The following is a 15924-nucleotide window of genomic DNA, read 5'->3' as shown; positions in this document are numbered from 1 at the left end:
TTAGGTATAAAATTATAAAAAAAGATATTCGTTTTCATTGTTCTGCCTATATTCTTAGACTAAAATCTGCATTTCAGCTAGGACTAGTACTTTGGACATGATGAGTGTTTATCGTTACAGAATAAGAATCCGGCGTCCCCGTATAAGATTGCCGAAGATCAAACTGCCACGTATTCCAAAACCAAAGATCCACCTGCCGAACATTCAGTTGCCCCATATCGAGCTGCCAAACATTCAGCTGCCCCATATCGAATTGCCTGAACTTCCCCACATTGATCTGCCCCAACTACTACCAAACATTGAACTGCCTGATATACAACTGCCAGAATTTCCATCTCTTATCCCATCAAAGTAAGTACCGCTGAGTCTTGTGTCGGTACGGGTTCAGGCATTGGTGTCTTAAAATGGGTTTAATTTAGGCCTGACACCCTATTTTGAAAGAAAATTAACCAGCTAAGTAGCTAGGTACAGGACCTGAGCTACTGCCGAACAGCCCTAAAACGCCTTGCTTAATCCCATTGTCTATTGTGTTTGTTTTCTTTGTCTTTCCAGAGGCTTCAATGTAGCTCCACAGGCCTGAAAAGAAAACTTTCGGGTTTTAACAAGGTACTCAAAACCGATTTGCATTCGGGTCGGGTTTCGGGCTTTTAGTTTTGTGTTCGGGCTGCATTTTCAGGCTCGTTTACAACTCTGAAGTGCAGTTGCCTACTACAGATGGGGTGGTCAGCGTTCGTCAGGGCATTTATTTTAGAACAAGAGCTGTAATTAAGCGTTGGAAAATTTAGGCTGGGCTCAGGTACAAGCTCAAAACTTACTTAGTCCCCGAAAAGTTTTTAAACCCGACGTGATGAAGCCCAAGGATTTGTGGTAGGCTATACGAGAAGCCCAAAGATTGATGGTAAAACATAAGCCGGTTACTACATAACTTACGTTGTCATTGTATGGCAACCAACGGCTGCGTAGCCTAAACTAATTAAGATGTTAGTCTGTTAGAACATATTATGCTATACTCTTACTTTAAAAAAAACATTATTTGCAACCTTGCAGACCATGCGACTCTTCACCCTGTCAATGGGAGTGGGGTTATTGTTCTCAGGCTTGTGGTGAAGGGGTTCAGTATCCCTACGTCATTGTGGCAGAGGGGCCTTGTGGAAGTTGCAATTTACCAGAAGAACAAACTTGCGATCAAGGCTGTTGCCCAGGTAACAAAAGTAAGGCATTGATCGTTACAGGAACAGAAATGATTAAAGGTGACAATGGAATTTGCGTCTCTACATTATAAAAGTCATGATTATTTTCTTCTTACCATTGCCCAACGTTTCACCAGCATGTAAATTAATGTGGTGCCACAGACCTACCCAGAAAGTAAATAAATCCAAAATGTTTTTTCAGTTGATTGTACTTGGGGATCTTGGGAGCCTTGGGGAAGTTGCTCTGCTTCCTGTGGTGTAGGACTTCAAAACAGGACCAGAGGATACAATCATACTTCAAGCTGTGGAGGTTCAGCCTGTTACGGTTATAGCGTTGCATGGAAAAGATGCCTCGTTAAGCGATGCCCCATTGATTGCGTATGGGGACATTGGAGCCCCTGGGACCAATGTGACGTTTCCTGTGGTGGCGGCACCAGAACCCGACGCCGAGATATAGCGGTAAAAAATCCGTTTGAAGGAGCAATGTGCCAAGGTTCTGCCAATGAAACACAGTGAGTTTCAAACTATCAAGCAATGCGTTTTGTAGTAATGCTTGTCTGTGTTGATTTCACCATGCTATACTTTACAAACCTTCAAGCGAGCTAACGTATTAGTTTAGAAATTGTGTTAAAACCATTTAACATCGATCAATTTTATTTGTTGTCTTAATATAACTAACTTACTGATAAGGCAATTTCGAATCACAAGAGAATAACGCGTGTTGTTTTCTACCCCTGTTACTGTCAGTATTTACCTCATTAAACTGACAAAAAGTTTCGCTCAGATTGTTCTGAAATTTCTATCCAGAAACCAGAATAATCAGTTGCTGTTTTTGAAGGAGTTGCAACGATATATGTTGTCCTGTTGATTGTAAGTGGAGGGAATTCGGGAATTGGTCGGAGTGCACAAAGACATGCGGAGGAGGTAACTCTGTTACAACATTTTTATTAATCTTTTTGAAATCTACAGAATGGGTGTTTAACATTCTTGAACGGCCTACATTAGCTAGCAGTTCATACGCAAGCATGCTTTGCAAAGGCAGTATTAATAGTAGTTTAGGCATTTTTTTTGATTTGGCAGTCGTTTTTCGACTGACGTTTAGACATTAGCAGACTAAAACCCAGTTTGCATGGTGGGTTGGTTTGTTTTAGCAATGAAACTGTCTGTTTTGTGCCACTGCGCGTCATCTTTATGAGTGCAACCTAACCGAAATACAGTTAAGTGCCTAAATGGTTTTATGGTTTCAAAAACCTCTGCTGTGTCTTGTTGCATGAGCATTTTGAGAGGTTGTGAAATACATTCCTAAGGCCTTCTTTAGGTCGCCCAATTTAAAACCTAAACCATGTTCTAAATAAAGGTACTCAGTTAAGAGAGAGGAGTTTTGAGCGATTTGGATCATGCGGCGGTGCAGTATGTTCGGGTGAAGCGACAGAGGAACGACTTTGTAACGATTTGTGCTGTCCGACTGATTGCGCTTGGACACCGTGGACTGCTTGGGGAAAGTAATTAGAAATCATAAACATGTCCGAAAAAAAATGCTCGCACAAGTCTATGTTTGGATTAAGTCCGAATTTTTAAATTGTCGCCCAGTTCTGACTTTAATGCCAACAATATAAAATTATTTTATCGAAAAGAGGCAATTGATTGCGTTTGGACATGGGACTGGCTTGCGTTCTTGGCCCAATGTTGAATAATTAGCAATCGAAACGATGCTGTTTCTATTAATAAACATTTATTGATTTGAGTCATCACCGGTTTTATTGGTATCTTTTCGAAAACAAATGCATTCTAATTCTGTATCAATCATGGATTTTGTCGTCGATTGGTTTTACTGTTTTATAGTAGAAAAGGGCAAACAGTGATTGTCAGTTTAAGCTTTGCTGTTTATGGTTATGATCTATTACTGAACCTGAGATTTTGATCCATTAGGAAATACATAAGACTTAAAAATATCCTTTTGCTGTTTCTGCAATTATGTTTCTTCAAAGTCAAGTTTAAGGCCGTAGAATTTCTTGTCAAACTTTCCTTTTTGCTGCATGGTATACTTCATCAACTTACGTTTTTTGAAATAAGCAGAATTAAAATTGCACACTGTCTATAACTTTCTTTTCCCATAACTTGACGTAAAACCTACTAAAAAGAATCTGTAACAAACGGATTCTGTGTCAATGAAATTTTTGTATTAATTCAGCTGCGACTTGACTTGCGGAAACGGAACCCAAGAAAGATCTAGAACAATATCCGAAGAGACTACGTGCGGAGGAGCTGATTGTCAAGGACCGAGTGTCGAAAATCGAGTGTGCAATATCAACTGTTGCCCCGGTATGAATGCGTCGTTTTTGTTATAAGATCATGTGTCTTGAACTTCGCATATGAAACATACTAGTACAGTTGAAAGCAATGTGTGTTGTGTCACAGTGTAACTCATATTTGTAAGCAGACCCGCAATTGGAGAATCAAATAAGACCCAAATCGAAATATTTTTTGAGCAAAGCCCCAATGACATCTGAATGAAAGATTTACCAAAGTAACAATAAGACACAAATGTGGCCAAATGTAAAGCAGAGTTGTATACGGGCACTAAATTTGAGCCCGAACACGGCCCGAGCCCTGATAAAAAAAACGGAGACAAAATTTAAGGTCAGGCCCGAATCAAGCCCGTATATTTTACGAAACTTCAGCCCAAACCTGAACCTGACCCGAACCCGACCCAAGCCTGGCTTGAATCCGACCTGAAACACCCAACTCGACTTACAAAGTGATGTAAAGTAAGGTTATGCCTCAAGTTTAGTTCTAAACCCGACGTGTCCAAAGAATCTTTTACATACGTTAATTCATAAAACAAAACAAAGAACTGTCTTCTTAGTTGACTGTGCGGTGACAAACTGGAGCGAATGGAGCTCTTGTCCGCCAACTTGTGGAGTGCTGACGTTTTCCAAAAGGAACCGTGAAGTCATTACTCCATCCGCTTGTGAAGGTCAAAATTGTCCTGCCTTGGAAGAACTAAAACCATGTGAATTGATTTGTTTCAACTCAGCCAACACATCGAATAGTGCGTGTGAGTGTCTTCCAGGTTGGACTGGCGATTGTTGTGATACAGGTAAGTTTGGTTGGTCCATTTTTTTCTGGTTGCGCTACAACTAACTTAGTGCAAATTCGGAATACTGCACACGGATCTGTTGATATGGATTTTTTTCTTGCAAAATATAATAATGAAATTAACGAGGAATATTATGGCCCTAAAATATGTAAAAAACGACTTTATTGTACCAAATTTCGAGAAATACTTGCTTTACTGATGATGGCATTAGCGTTTGCCGAACCTTTAGAAATAAAGAATGTCGGCATTGCGTTTTTTAGTTGTGCAATATCACAGCAGCAAAGAAAACACTCCATATAAGCAATATGCCTATGGCCTTAATGACATGGAGCTAAGATTAACGCTTGACCAATTTTTTCAGATATTGATGAGTGCATTGAACCCGCACCAGTGTGTACTGGTTTAAACATGGCGTGTGAAAACACAATGGGTGTTTGCAGTGAAATGTGTAAACACATTAGGCGGATATTTAAAACATTTAAATAAGTTAGTTTTTCATGCAAACCTGTTTAACTCGACAAAAATGAATACCAATTGATATCATATATTTCATTGTTTTTCGAAATTGAGATAATAAATTCGCTTATGCAAAGTCAATTTCTGTCCTCTTTCAATTATAGTCACTTATGCACTTTGCTTTTACAATCGCAAGAAAAACGGATTAAACTAAATGTTTGCAGAAATTCCTCCAAAATGATCCGAATTAAAGAACGAAGCGACTCCAATCAACAACGATGTCATACCTTACTTTTAATTTTGTATCAAAGCATTTTGATTCGTTTGTGTAGTTCCACATTTTCATTATTAATAAACAATTTTCACTGCAATTCCAAACGCTTTTAATTTTTATTATTTTGGGCTTAAGTTGCTAAACATCAGGCCAAATTCATTAATGGTGCTTAGTTAGACTCCAAGTTTATCTAGAGACCGTAAAAAGTTGCTTTCAGAGGCAAAATGCTTTCCACCAAACACAAGACTGCTTTGGGCATTGCAAGCGAGAATGCGCGGAAAACGGGCTGAGGTTGTCTCGTAAGTGGTGTAAGGTAAAGCTTGCCTACATAACACCCAGTGTGACTTTACAGTTGTAAGACTTTATGCTATTTGATAGTTACAGAGCGTCAGTGCTTTGCTTGATTTATCATACTATTAATTTAGCTTAACTTGGTGCAGCCTACACCTTATCAGGATTGTATTGAAACGAGGTAGTTGTGTTGCTGGGCAGTCGCTGGAGTTTCCTGGTTAGGCTAGTTTGGCAACCTGTCAAAACCTGGTGCATAACATGGCAAAATAGCTTGGATTTTGAGGATGGTTTGTTTTGTTTGACGGTAATTTTGTTTCAAATTGCAAGGCTATACGATGGTCAATTACTTTACACGATCGTCAACTACTTCACAGGAACTTTGCGGTAAACACGTTTCTGCTGAGCTGCATCAAAACACTATTTGCAGCAATTGCCGGAAGTCGCTATTTGAGTTCAAACCTATTTCAGGCTATAAAAGCAGGTTTCAATTCCATCGAAGTCATGTGAGGAGTTGATCCAAAATGAGGCGTCTGATTTGTGTTGTTGTGCTGACTTTGAGCTTTTTAGCCCTAACTAACGCTTGGGTTGCTGGCGGGTATGTATCTAGTGTTTATTTTTAACTAAAATGTGCGATTACTTATGCTTTGATTTCTGCCTGTATGACTGTGTAATCAATGATTAATTTATATTACGAAATTAAATGTTCTGTTGTATTATAGTAAGTTATTTTTTGGTAAAGCTTCAAAACCGTTTTGATGTAAATCCAAATATGTTTGTTTTTATCTTTTTCATTTATTATCAGACCAAAATCTGGATTTGAGGTGCATGATGGCAACTATGACTGTATGGCAACCAATGGCTACGTAACCTAAACTAATTAAGCTGTTAGAACATATTGTTCCATACTCTTACTTTAAAAAACATTTTTGCAACCTTGCAGACCATGCGACTCTTCACCCTGTCAATGGGAGTGGGGCGAATGCTCTCAGGCTTGTGGTGAAGGGGTTCAGTATCCCTACGTCACTGTGCCAGAAGGGCCTTGTGGAAGTTGCAAATTACCAGAAGAACAAACTTGTAATCAACGATGTTGCCCAGGTAACTAAAATAAAAGGCACGAGCGTTACAGGAAAAAAAATGCATAACGGTCATTATTCGACCACAATGCTTTTTTTAGAAGTCAGATACACGTTAAAAGTGTTGTGCAGGTAAAAATCGTTAAATGTAGATAGGCCTATAAACAACAGGTTTTGCTTCCCTACTTCTTAAAAGGATTAACTATTTTTCTTTCTAAAAGTTTTAATATTTACTGCTACATAAATACGAAACACTAAAAATAGACAAATCGATTTTCTTGTTTTTAGGTACTAAAGTTAAAGCAGTTTGTTTACGGACTTGACACATTCTGTTTGCACTAATCGGTTGACTTATATCTTCTGTTTTTTGGTACATACCATATTTTGTTAGTTACACACAGCACCTTGAAACTTCCTAACTATTCAAAGTTGTATAAATCATAGTTTTTTAAACGTCAACCAAAACGAAATGAGCATTGTCCAACGTTTCACCAGCATGTAAATTAATGTAGTGCCACAGACAATAAAAAAACCGAGAATGTTTTTTTCAGTTGATTGCACTTGGGGATCTTGGGAGCCTTGGGGTACTTGCTCTGCTTTCTGTAGTGTAGGACTTCAAAAGAGGACCAGAGGATACAATCGTACTTCAAGCTGTGGAGGTTCAGCTTGTTACGGTTATAGCGTTGCTTGGAAAAGATGCCTCGTAAAGCGATGCCCCATAGATTGCGTATGGAGTCATTGGAGCCCCTGGGACCAATGTGACGTAACCTGTGGTGGGGGCATTAAAACCCGACGCCGAGATATAGAGGTTAAAAACATGTTTAAAGGAGCGATGTGCCAAGGTTCTGCCAATGAAACTCAGTGAGTGCATATTTCGAATTGGCAAGTAGTGCGTTTTATAGTAATACTTGTCCTTGTTGATTTAACACGCTGTACTTCAAGCGAGCAAACGTATTAGTTTGGAAATGTTGTAAAACCAATTACCATCAATCTATTTTATTTGTTGTTTTAATCTAACTATTGGAGCAATTTGCTGAATCACAAGAAAATGACGCGTGTTGTTTTTACGCCTGTTATTGTCAGTATTTACCTCATTAATCTGATAAACAGTTTCGATTTTATTATTCTGAAATTTCTATCCAGAAACCAGAATAATCAGTTTCTGTTTTTGAAGGAGTTGCAACGATATATGTTGTCCTGTGGATTGTAAGTGGAGGGAATTCGGGAATTGGTCAGAGTGCACGAAGACATGCGGTGGAGGTAACTCTGTTACAATTTTATTTATGTCTTTGAAATCTAAAGAATTGGTGTTTAACATTCTTAACCGGCCTGCGTTAGCTTATAGCTAACAGTTCATACGCAAGCAAAGGCACTATCGATAACAGTTCATACGCAAGCAAAGGCACTATCGATAGTGGACTTTTAGATATTGCACACTGTCTGTTTTGTACCACTACGCGTCGTTTTTGTGCATGCGATATCATTAAAAATACTGAACAGGCTTTTCGTCCACCAGGTTGCATATTTAACAAATTTTTTGTTCAACTGGTGTAATGCTAAACAAAATACTAGTTGCTGTTTCGAGAACTTGTATTTTTGCTATATTATTCAATGCTGTGATGAAGCCCTACCGTTCTGGTGGGCGAAACATTAGCAAAAATACAAGTTTTTGAAACATCAACTAGTATTTTGTTTAGCATTACACAAGTTGAACGAAAAATTTGTTAAATATGCAACCTGGTGGACGAAAAGCCTGTTCAGTATTTTTAATGATATCGCATGCACAAAAACGACGCGTAGTGGTACAAAACAGACAGTGTGCAATATCTAAAAGTCCACTATCGATAGTGCCTTTGCTTGCGTATGAACTGTTAGCTATAAGCTAATTGTTAAAAGGGATCTCATTGCAAGGCAGCGGTGTGCCTAAATGGCTTATGGTTTCAAAACCTTGACTGTGTCTTGCTTCTATGAGAATTTTAAGAGTTGTGTGAAATACAGTTCTAAGGTTTTGGGTTGCATAGTTTAAAACCTCAATCATCCTTTATATTTAGGCACTCAGTTAAGAGAGAGGAGTTTTGAGCGATTTGAATCATGCGGTGGTGCAGTATGTTCAGGTGAAGCGACAGAGGAAAGAGTTTGCAACGATTTCTGCTGTACGACTGATTGCGCTTGGACACCGTGGACTGCTTGGGGAAAGTAAGTAGAAATGAATAAGTGCATCAAAGTTATTTTAAAACCGAAACAATCTTTCGCTCAAGACAGAGTAAAGTTTTGTTTGGATTGCTTAGATTGTCGTCCGCTTCTGGCTTAAATACTAACGATATAGAAATATTGGAACAAACAGTATGCAATTTAGGTAATTAATTAATTTTTTTGGAAAAAATACAAAGTAAACGATTGATTGCGTTTGGGGACGGGACTGACTTTCGTTCATTGGCGCAATGTGGAGGACGTATAGCTGTATAATTAGCAATCGAACCGAGGCAGTTTTTATTAAGAAACATATATTGATTTCGGTCATCGCAGGGTCATTTCATAACTTTTTTTACTGCTATTTCCTGCAAAGGCTGCTGACTCATGGATTATTTAATTATGGTTTGAAAAAATAATCGCAAGGGTATCTTTCCGGAAGCCAATGGACTGCAAGGCAGTAATACTTCGATGCTTGTTTGGTCTAGAGCCCTTACCTGTAAATGGATAAATTTCGCCATACCTCAATCTAAGAAGTTTGCATCAGCTGAACAGAATGTAAACCAGATTAAATGTAAAACAGATTTGAAGTCAAGTTCAGGCCTGTGGCATTTCTTTTTTTCATTTTCTATTACTTTGTTTTCCGTTAAAAAGTGAAACCTACGAAAAAAAAATCAGTAATTAACGAATTAAATCCTTGTATTAATTCAGTTGCGACTTGACTTGCGGAAACGGAACGCAAGAAAGATCTAGAACAATATCAGAAGAGAGTACGTGCGGAGGAGCTGATTGTCAAGGACTGAGTGTCGAAAATCGAGTGTGCAATTCCAACTCTTGCCCTGGTATGGATACTCCTTCGTTGCTATAAGATGTGTCTTTAGTCTTACATAGGAAACATACTGGTACAGTTTTTGGCAACGTGTCTATCATGTAAAAGCAAAGTTTGTGCCACAATGTAACTCATATTTGTTAGTAGACCTGAAACGAGTAACAAGACCTAAATCCGAATGTCTTTTAAATAAATGTCCAAGTGTATTAGAATTAGAAAAATAGATTTACCAAAGTAAAAATAAGACACAGATGTGGCCTAGTGTGAAGTAAGGTCATACCTCGTTTATTCCAGTTAATATACACCCGACCAGAAATGCCCAACCTGGGTGTAGAAGATCGCACGCCAGTTTCAGTTAACGAAGAGCACGGGCACATTTAAACTGAATCTTTATCTGCAAACACTTTCTAGAAACTTCGAGCGAAAGAATCTTTTACAGCTAGAAAACTTTTAACATATAAATAATGCAACTGCTATATAAATGTTAGTAAATTTGGAAAACTGCATACACTGATCTGTTAAATCATAGTGCGCCAGGCCCATTGAACTGGTCCGCATAGACGCTTCAGGGCTGATCTCAGTTGTGAATTTATGTTCATCTTAACGGATCTGTTAATATACATTTTTTTCCTTGTAAGTAATAATAGCGCACTTTATGAGGAATATAATGGTCCTAAAAGATGCAAGAAACGACAAGCTTTATGACACAACATTTGGCAAGATAAACATAAATTTTTTATAGCCTATACGCCTTGTCATATGGTGGTGAATGCTTGGTGACCGGCTGATTCGGTATGGCGCCTCCAATCGGCCTGGCGTACTGTGATTTGTGGTTTGGAAAACATTTGGCAAATACATCTTAAGGGTGAAGATATGAGCGCTTGTCAAAACGTTGGAAAAAAGTGTTGCCTTAGTATTCCTTCCAAGATTTGTGCAATATTCCAGCAGACACAAGCGTCCATATAAGCAACATAGCATTGTTGCTGAAGTTTTTAATGATATGGAACTAAAATGTATATTGATGTCACCTACAAAAAATATTTTATAGAGCGACAAACGATCAGAGCTTGTGATCTTTAATTGTCGGAACAGAAATATTATTTTATATTTAAAAGGCACAGTCAAAACAGGCCTTTTAGTTTGTTTGATTTTGTACCACCACAAGAAAAACTAATTAATTCAATACGTTTGCAGAACTTCCTCCAAAATGATATTAGTTACACAACGAAGCAACTCCCCACAACAACATATCTTTGATTTAATTGTATATTGAAGCATTTTGACTCGTTTTAGCAGTTTGACATTTTCATTTTTAATAAATAATTTTCACTTCATTCTTAAATGCTATTGATATTTATTATTTTGGGGATTCAATTGCTAAACATAATACATAAAGCATAATTGGTGCTTAGTTACATCCAAAGAATGTGTAAACACCAAGAGGTCGGCTCCCTGAGGCAAAACGCGCCCCTTCGAACACGCGCCTGCTTTAGGCAATGCAGGCGAGAAAGCGTGGAAAAACAGGCAAAGGTTGGCTAGCAGGTGTTACAAGGTAGAGCTTGCTTATAGTAGCAGCACACAGTGTAATCTTACAGAAGGTAATTTTTACAGTATGTAGACTTAATGCGTTGAAACTGCAGAGCAAGTGCTTTAATGTTGTGCATAAATTGAAATAGTTTCCGATCTTACAATTAGTTTTAATTAAAAACACAAGTTGCCGCAAAATAAGGTATGAGGTGGCTTTTTAAAGCTTGGATAGGTCTGAATCTTATAGTGGGCAATTCAATTCAACAAATAGCAATTCAAACCATTTCAAGTAAAATGTACTTTTTAGCTTGTCTGGAAAACTGTTCGTTATTGTCAAAAAGAGTGTTTCCAAGTGATATTCATTGTGTCAAACTCGTGTTTCTTTCTACAATTTCTCCTCTGCTTGGACCTATTAGTCTGCGAAAAAGATTGCATCAACAACCGGTACGTTTCTGTTTTTAGCTTTTTATGATTGTTGCTTTTGAGGTAATTCAGTGAAATTGTTTTATAATAGCCTACACTAAGTTATTTTTTGTCACCCAAAGTGTTACATGTTGATTGTTTTATGATTGGGCAAGGATAAATAATATGGGCCTAAAAACGTTGACTGGGTATAGCAAAAACTGTAAACGTGACCGTACAAACACTTATGTCTAGTCATACAAACTATATAATGTATAGGACTAACTTGTGAAGCAACTGAAGTTAAACTTCATCGCAAAGCCCATTTAAAGGATAGTAATATCCTATGTATAACATTCGATTTAACGATAACATTTATGGTTGTTCTTACACTGAAGTGCATGCATAACTAGACTAAACTGCGACGAGAACACTTGAAACGATTTGGTTGACTAACATCACTACATTTTTAACCTGTATTAGTACCTACGATATGTCAGTGTATTGGTAAAAATGGCCTAATGCATTCTAGGCCAACAACCATTCGGATTTTGGTCATGCATTTTTTGTTGTGTCGTGATGTTATTATGTTTGGGGCGTTTGCGAAAATATGCTTGTTGCTCATCACAAGAACGCAACAGCTTACGCGCGTAACGCTCTTCAAGTTTCTATAATTAATTAAGGCGCGTTAGCCTACGACTTTCGAACGACAACTTTTAGGCTGCGTGACATCACGAATGTCTCTACGTGATGTGACAGAAATGGAAAGATTTGCGCCCGAGTTGTAGAACATGCTTTGTTTACTATGGAACAGTCTGCACGAAGTAGTTCGTTGTTGTAAACTTACCGTTTCTATCGATGGATCCAATGTTAACTGTTTTCGCTCTACTATTGGTGTTTGGAGTCAACCACTGCTTTGGTCAATGGGGAACAGGAACAAGGTGTGTTTTTATGATGTAGAATTAAATAATGCAAAATTTTACGTGTCCTATTGCATTCAATGTGCTACACAAAAATAGAAACATCTTTCCAAACTTAAAAGTAAATGCTGCCGTAAATTTATCGCAATGGCCAAAAACCGTTGTGTTTTAATATGGGCGGTTGCCATCGAACACTGATTTTCAACCATTTAGTGTATATTTTCTTTCCCAAACCTATTATCAATTCATGCTACTAATCAATAGCTTAATAAAGTGCGATAAATATTACTTAATCATTTCCTACATTTCAGTTCTGAGATTCCGTGCACGATCAAAGTTAACTGCTCTTGGAGTGAATGGGCGCCGTTATCTGGGTTCAGTTGTTCAGCAACCTGTGGGAACGGGACTCTTCTGGAAACTAGAAGACACAAAGTTTTTGCACAATGCGGAGGAGAGCATTGTTCCGGACCGAGCTCAAGAACTGTTACTTGCAACAAACGATGCTGTCTACAAAACTGTGTTTGGGCACCGTGGAGTCCTTACTCTTGCTCAGTTACTTGCGGTGTTGGGAGATCTCACAGATCAAGACAAAAGCTTGTGCTTGAATCATGCGGAGGGAGGTGTATAGGCCCTAGTGAGCAATTTTCGGTGTGTAATAACAAAAGCGCCTGTTGTCCTAAGGATTGCAAGTGGTCCTCGTGGACCCATTATAGTTTGTGCTCGGTTTCTTGCGGCAACGGTACCATGCGTCGAACCAGGTTTAGGCGCAATGAGGCGGTGTGTGGTGGGACAAACTGCACCGGCCCAGAAATTGAAACTGACACATGCAACCACGGCTGTTGCCCTGTAGATTGCCAAACTGGCAGTTGGGGTGAATTTGGCCCGTGTACTCAAACATGCGGTGGGGGATATCAAAGCAGAAACCGGAGCGTAACTGTGAAGGCAAAATGCGGTGGGGATTGCTTGCCAGAGAAATACCAGGCCTGTGCCACTCAGGACTGTCTGCAGAAATGTTTATGGAGCAATTGGAGCAAATGTAGTGTCACTTGTGGCAATGGAACACAGACAAGAAAACAAAGCTCGTACCCGAGTAACTGCACAAAAGCGGAAAAGGCAACAGAAAACAAAGCTTGTTTCACTTCCTGTTGCCCAATCGACTGTCAGTGGGATTCTTGGTCTAAATGGAGCAAGTAAGTTTACAACATTATAAGTTTATGGATACAACTAACTCCAAAAAAAGACAAGCCAATTGCATAAGCAATTTTTTTTGTCGAAAATGCTTGGTTCACTTCTTATTAAAGCTAAAAACAACTGTTAAACAAACACTTCTTTTTTAGCACTGCAAAACCCTTACATATGCACCATTTGTGCAATAAAATAAAAATAGTCACTGTTATAATTTTGTTTTTTGTTTTTAGGTGCAGTACGACTTGTGGCGGTGGATACCAACTGCGCCGTCGAAACATAACTGCGATAGCTTCGTGCAATGGGTCAAGTTGCCATGGAGAAAGCTGGGAAAATCGTACTTGCAATTCTAACCTGTGCAGAGGTAACTGCGTCCAATGTGTCTACCCACTTGGGGCTACTGTGTGTAGAAAGCGTACGAAAATAGTTGTTGTCGAAGTTTGGTTGTATCGCTTGTCTTGCACATGAAAAATGGAATTATCTTTGGCAAGGCATATGATATTACTTCAGTTTGTTGTTTTGGTACGAACGCAGTGCCGGATTAAGGGCCTGCTGGCCTGTAGGCACATTTTATAAGTGGCCCGAAAATCAGGGTTGCCAACTAAAAAATGAGAATCATCAGTGTTGCCAAATCATTTAAAGTTGCCTGGATTTTTGACTGGCCTGTAGGCACGTGCCTACTTTGCCTAATGGTTAATCCAGCACTGTACAAACGTTGTGTTTGCTATTTATGTTGCTTAGATTTAATTGCTTGTCTAAAAGTATCGTTATAAAGGTTACACTACGTTAAAACAAAAATAGTTGCGTAGTTTGAATGTCATCCCAGGATATTCTACAATGTGCCCTTCTTTGATTGTTTAGTTTCTAACGTATTTTGTCTTTTTCAGACCGCAAAGCTAATCCCGAGCTACTCAAATCAAGTGGCAAACCCAACAAGACTGTAGCCGTCATTGTACCTGTTGTTGTCATTGCTGTAGTGGCTTTTGCCTTGTTGGCAGTTCTGGTAAGGGTTCTGTGTTATTGTTAGTCTATTTACGTATGAATGTAAGTGACCAGCGAAGGCCACTTTGTTTTTGTATTATTTTGTATCTCTACAAACAGTGACAAATACCCCGCGCTTATGCCTAATCTTATGTGCCGGACATTTTACTCATTTGTTTCATAATAGTTTGTCAGCCATTGGCGTTGTTGATTCCGTTAAAAGGTGCCCCTGTATGTGCTTTGCGACGTTTTAGGACGGTTGAAGCAGTGTGTTATTAATCAGTTACTTGCAGGCGAAACCTGTATAGGTTTGTAGCTAACAAACCCGAAAGCAACACAAGGTTAAATAGCTAAGAGATAGCAGTACACAGGCCAAAAAGCAAGTCCACGGCTGTTGCTAAGCTTTGTCGTTGACCGTTTTATGCCGTTGGCCGCCCGGTTTTCTCCATAAACATTGCTGAGTTATAATTAAGCGTGACCTCAGCAAGATACTGATGACAGGTTATCCTCCACAAAAAAGTGAATGAAATAATTTTATTCTTGTGTTTGTTTTCAGATTTATAGAAGAAGTCGTAAAAACAAACTTATGGAAATGACGCAAAATCTGGTGACTTACAATGAAAATAATGAAGAAATGGTTGCATTTCGATGAGAGATTACATGTTCGGAATTTTTGTTCCACTATTTCAGAATTTTGTTCCACTTAACAGAAGACTGTTCAAAATATCACAAAATTCATCTGTGCTTTGAGTTTACCAATAAAATGTAAATTATAATAAACACGGGTCGATTGCGTAAATTTTCGAAAAGTTCTGTTTTTGTTCTGCTTTTTTTGTCTTACTTTTTTTATAATGCCGAGAAAAAGATGTTACAGCACATTATGCGCATGCTATGAGTTGCCTTGCGAAAGTAAACAAATTAATTAACTACTTGTTGACAGTTTAAGTGTTGGCGTGCGCCTGTTTGTTGTGACATGACTCATTGACTGGTGTCTGAAAGTTTGGTCATTCTTGAACTGGATTTAATCTTAAAGCTGATTTAATTTCCTTTCTAAAACTTGTGTCGCTTCCAGTTCTTATCTTTTAACTTATCTTTTCAAATGTTGTTAAACTCATTTGGCGCTGTGTCGGAAAATATAATAAGTTAAAGATATCTTGTTCAAATCGATGATTTGCATTCGTGCTTTCGTTTTTATTCTTGCATGCATTGTTAATATTTTAAATCTGCAATCTGTGTTTTATAAATCCTGCCAACAAATTTATGCACATAAACTCACTTTAGGAGAACTTTGCTTGGTAAAATTTAATAGCTATTGTACCCAGTTATAGCTTGACTAGCGCTGTGGCACGCAAGGTTCACCTAACAATGACGAGGTTATAAAATTACTTTAATAGGGAATAAGGGAATTGATACACCACATTAACTGTGAACTTGCTCGAATAACTTGATTCGTTTCATCTTTACCGATGACATGTTTTCAGTCAATCATTAAAATTCTATATTTTT

General features: G+C 38.3%; 3 protein-coding genes across 3 annotated transcripts; all 3 read left to right on the top strand.

Annotated features, from left to right (window-relative positions):
- Positions 1 to 100: 100 nt before the first annotated feature.
- On the top strand, positions 101 to 4776 carry LOC145219889 (coadhesin-like). The gene is made up of 8 exons (XM_080087192.1): positions 101 to 351; positions 1048 to 1202; positions 1393 to 1702; positions 2029 to 2114; positions 2548 to 2692; positions 3382 to 3512; positions 4057 to 4290; positions 4652 to 4776. The coding sequence occupies exons 1-8, from the start codon at positions 101 to 103 to the stop codon at positions 4774 to 4776; spliced, it is 1437 nt and encodes a 478-aa protein (XP_079943318.1).
- A 998-nt stretch (positions 4777 to 5774) lies between these two features.
- Positions 5775 to 10700, top strand: LOC145218937 (spondin-1-like). Its single transcript, XM_080086359.1, has 7 exons — positions 5775 to 5906; positions 6252 to 6406; positions 6936 to 7245; positions 7559 to 7644; positions 8436 to 8580; positions 9286 to 9416; positions 10598 to 10700. The coding sequence occupies exons 1-7, from the start codon at positions 5833 to 5835 to the stop codon at positions 10612 to 10614; spliced, it is 918 nt and encodes a 305-aa protein (XP_079942485.1). The 5' UTR covers positions 5775 to 5832; the 3' UTR covers positions 10615 to 10700.
- Positions 10701 to 10899: 199 nt separating this feature from the next.
- On the top strand, positions 10900 to 15924 carry LOC145219888 (semaphorin-5A-like). The gene is made up of 7 exons (XM_080087190.1): positions 10900 to 10905; positions 10960 to 11001; positions 11238 to 11374; positions 12564 to 13442; positions 13671 to 13801; positions 14325 to 14440; positions 14975 to 15924. Exons 1-7 carry the CDS (start codon positions 10900 to 10902, stop codon positions 15068 to 15070), a joined length of 1407 nt encoding a protein of 468 aa, XP_079943316.1. The 3' UTR covers positions 15071 to 15924.

Source organism: Phallusia mammillata, chromosome 3 (assembly GCF_965637545.1).
Source record: "Phallusia mammillata chromosome 3, kaPhaMamm4.hap1.1, whole genome shotgun sequence".
Taxonomy (NCBI): domain Eukaryota; kingdom Metazoa; phylum Chordata; class Ascidiacea; order Phlebobranchia; family Ascidiidae; genus Phallusia; species Phallusia mammillata.
Note: the sequence above shows the minus strand (reverse complement) of the source record. Positions and strands in the feature narration are given on the sequence as shown.

What these genes read in the sequence shown, in the direction of transcription:
- LOC145219889 (XM_080087192.1), top strand. Translation starts at nt 101, where the DNA reads ATGAGTGTTTATCGTTACAGAATAAGAATCCGGCGTCCCCGTATAAGA. An exon ending in CCATCTCTTATCCCATCAAA is followed by an intron (nt 352 to 1,047) that starts GTAAGTACCGCT and finishes GCAACCTTGCAG; the next exon opens with ACCATGCGACTCTTCACCCT. An exon ending in CACAAAGACATGCGGAGGAG is followed by an intron (nt 2,115 to 2,547) that starts GTAACTCTGTTA and finishes TTCTAAATAAAG; the next exon opens with GTACTCAGTTAAGAGAGAGG.
- LOC145218937 (XM_080086359.1), top strand. Translation starts at nt 5,833, where the DNA reads ATGAGGCGTCTGATTTGTGTTGTTGTGCTGACTTTGAGCTTTTTAGCC. An exon ending in CACGAAGACATGCGGTGGAG is followed by an intron (nt 7,645 to 8,435) that starts GTAACTCTGTTA and finishes CTTTATATTTAG; the next exon opens with GCACTCAGTTAAGAGAGAGG. An exon ending in CCGTGGACTGCTTGGGGAAA is followed by an intron (nt 8,581 to 9,285) that starts GTAAGTAGAAAT and finishes GTATTAATTCAG; the next exon opens with TTGCGACTTGACTTGCGGAA.
- LOC145219888 (XM_080087190.1), top strand. An exon ending in ACAGTGTAATCTTACAGAAG is followed by an intron (nt 11,002 to 11,237) that starts GTAATTTTTACA and finishes TGTACTTTTTAG; the next exon opens with CTTGTCTGGAAAACTGTTCG. An exon ending in CAATTCTAACCTGTGCAGAG is followed by an intron (nt 13,802 to 14,324) that starts GTAACTGCGTCC and finishes TGTCTTTTTCAG; the next exon opens with ACCGCAAAGCTAATCCCGAG.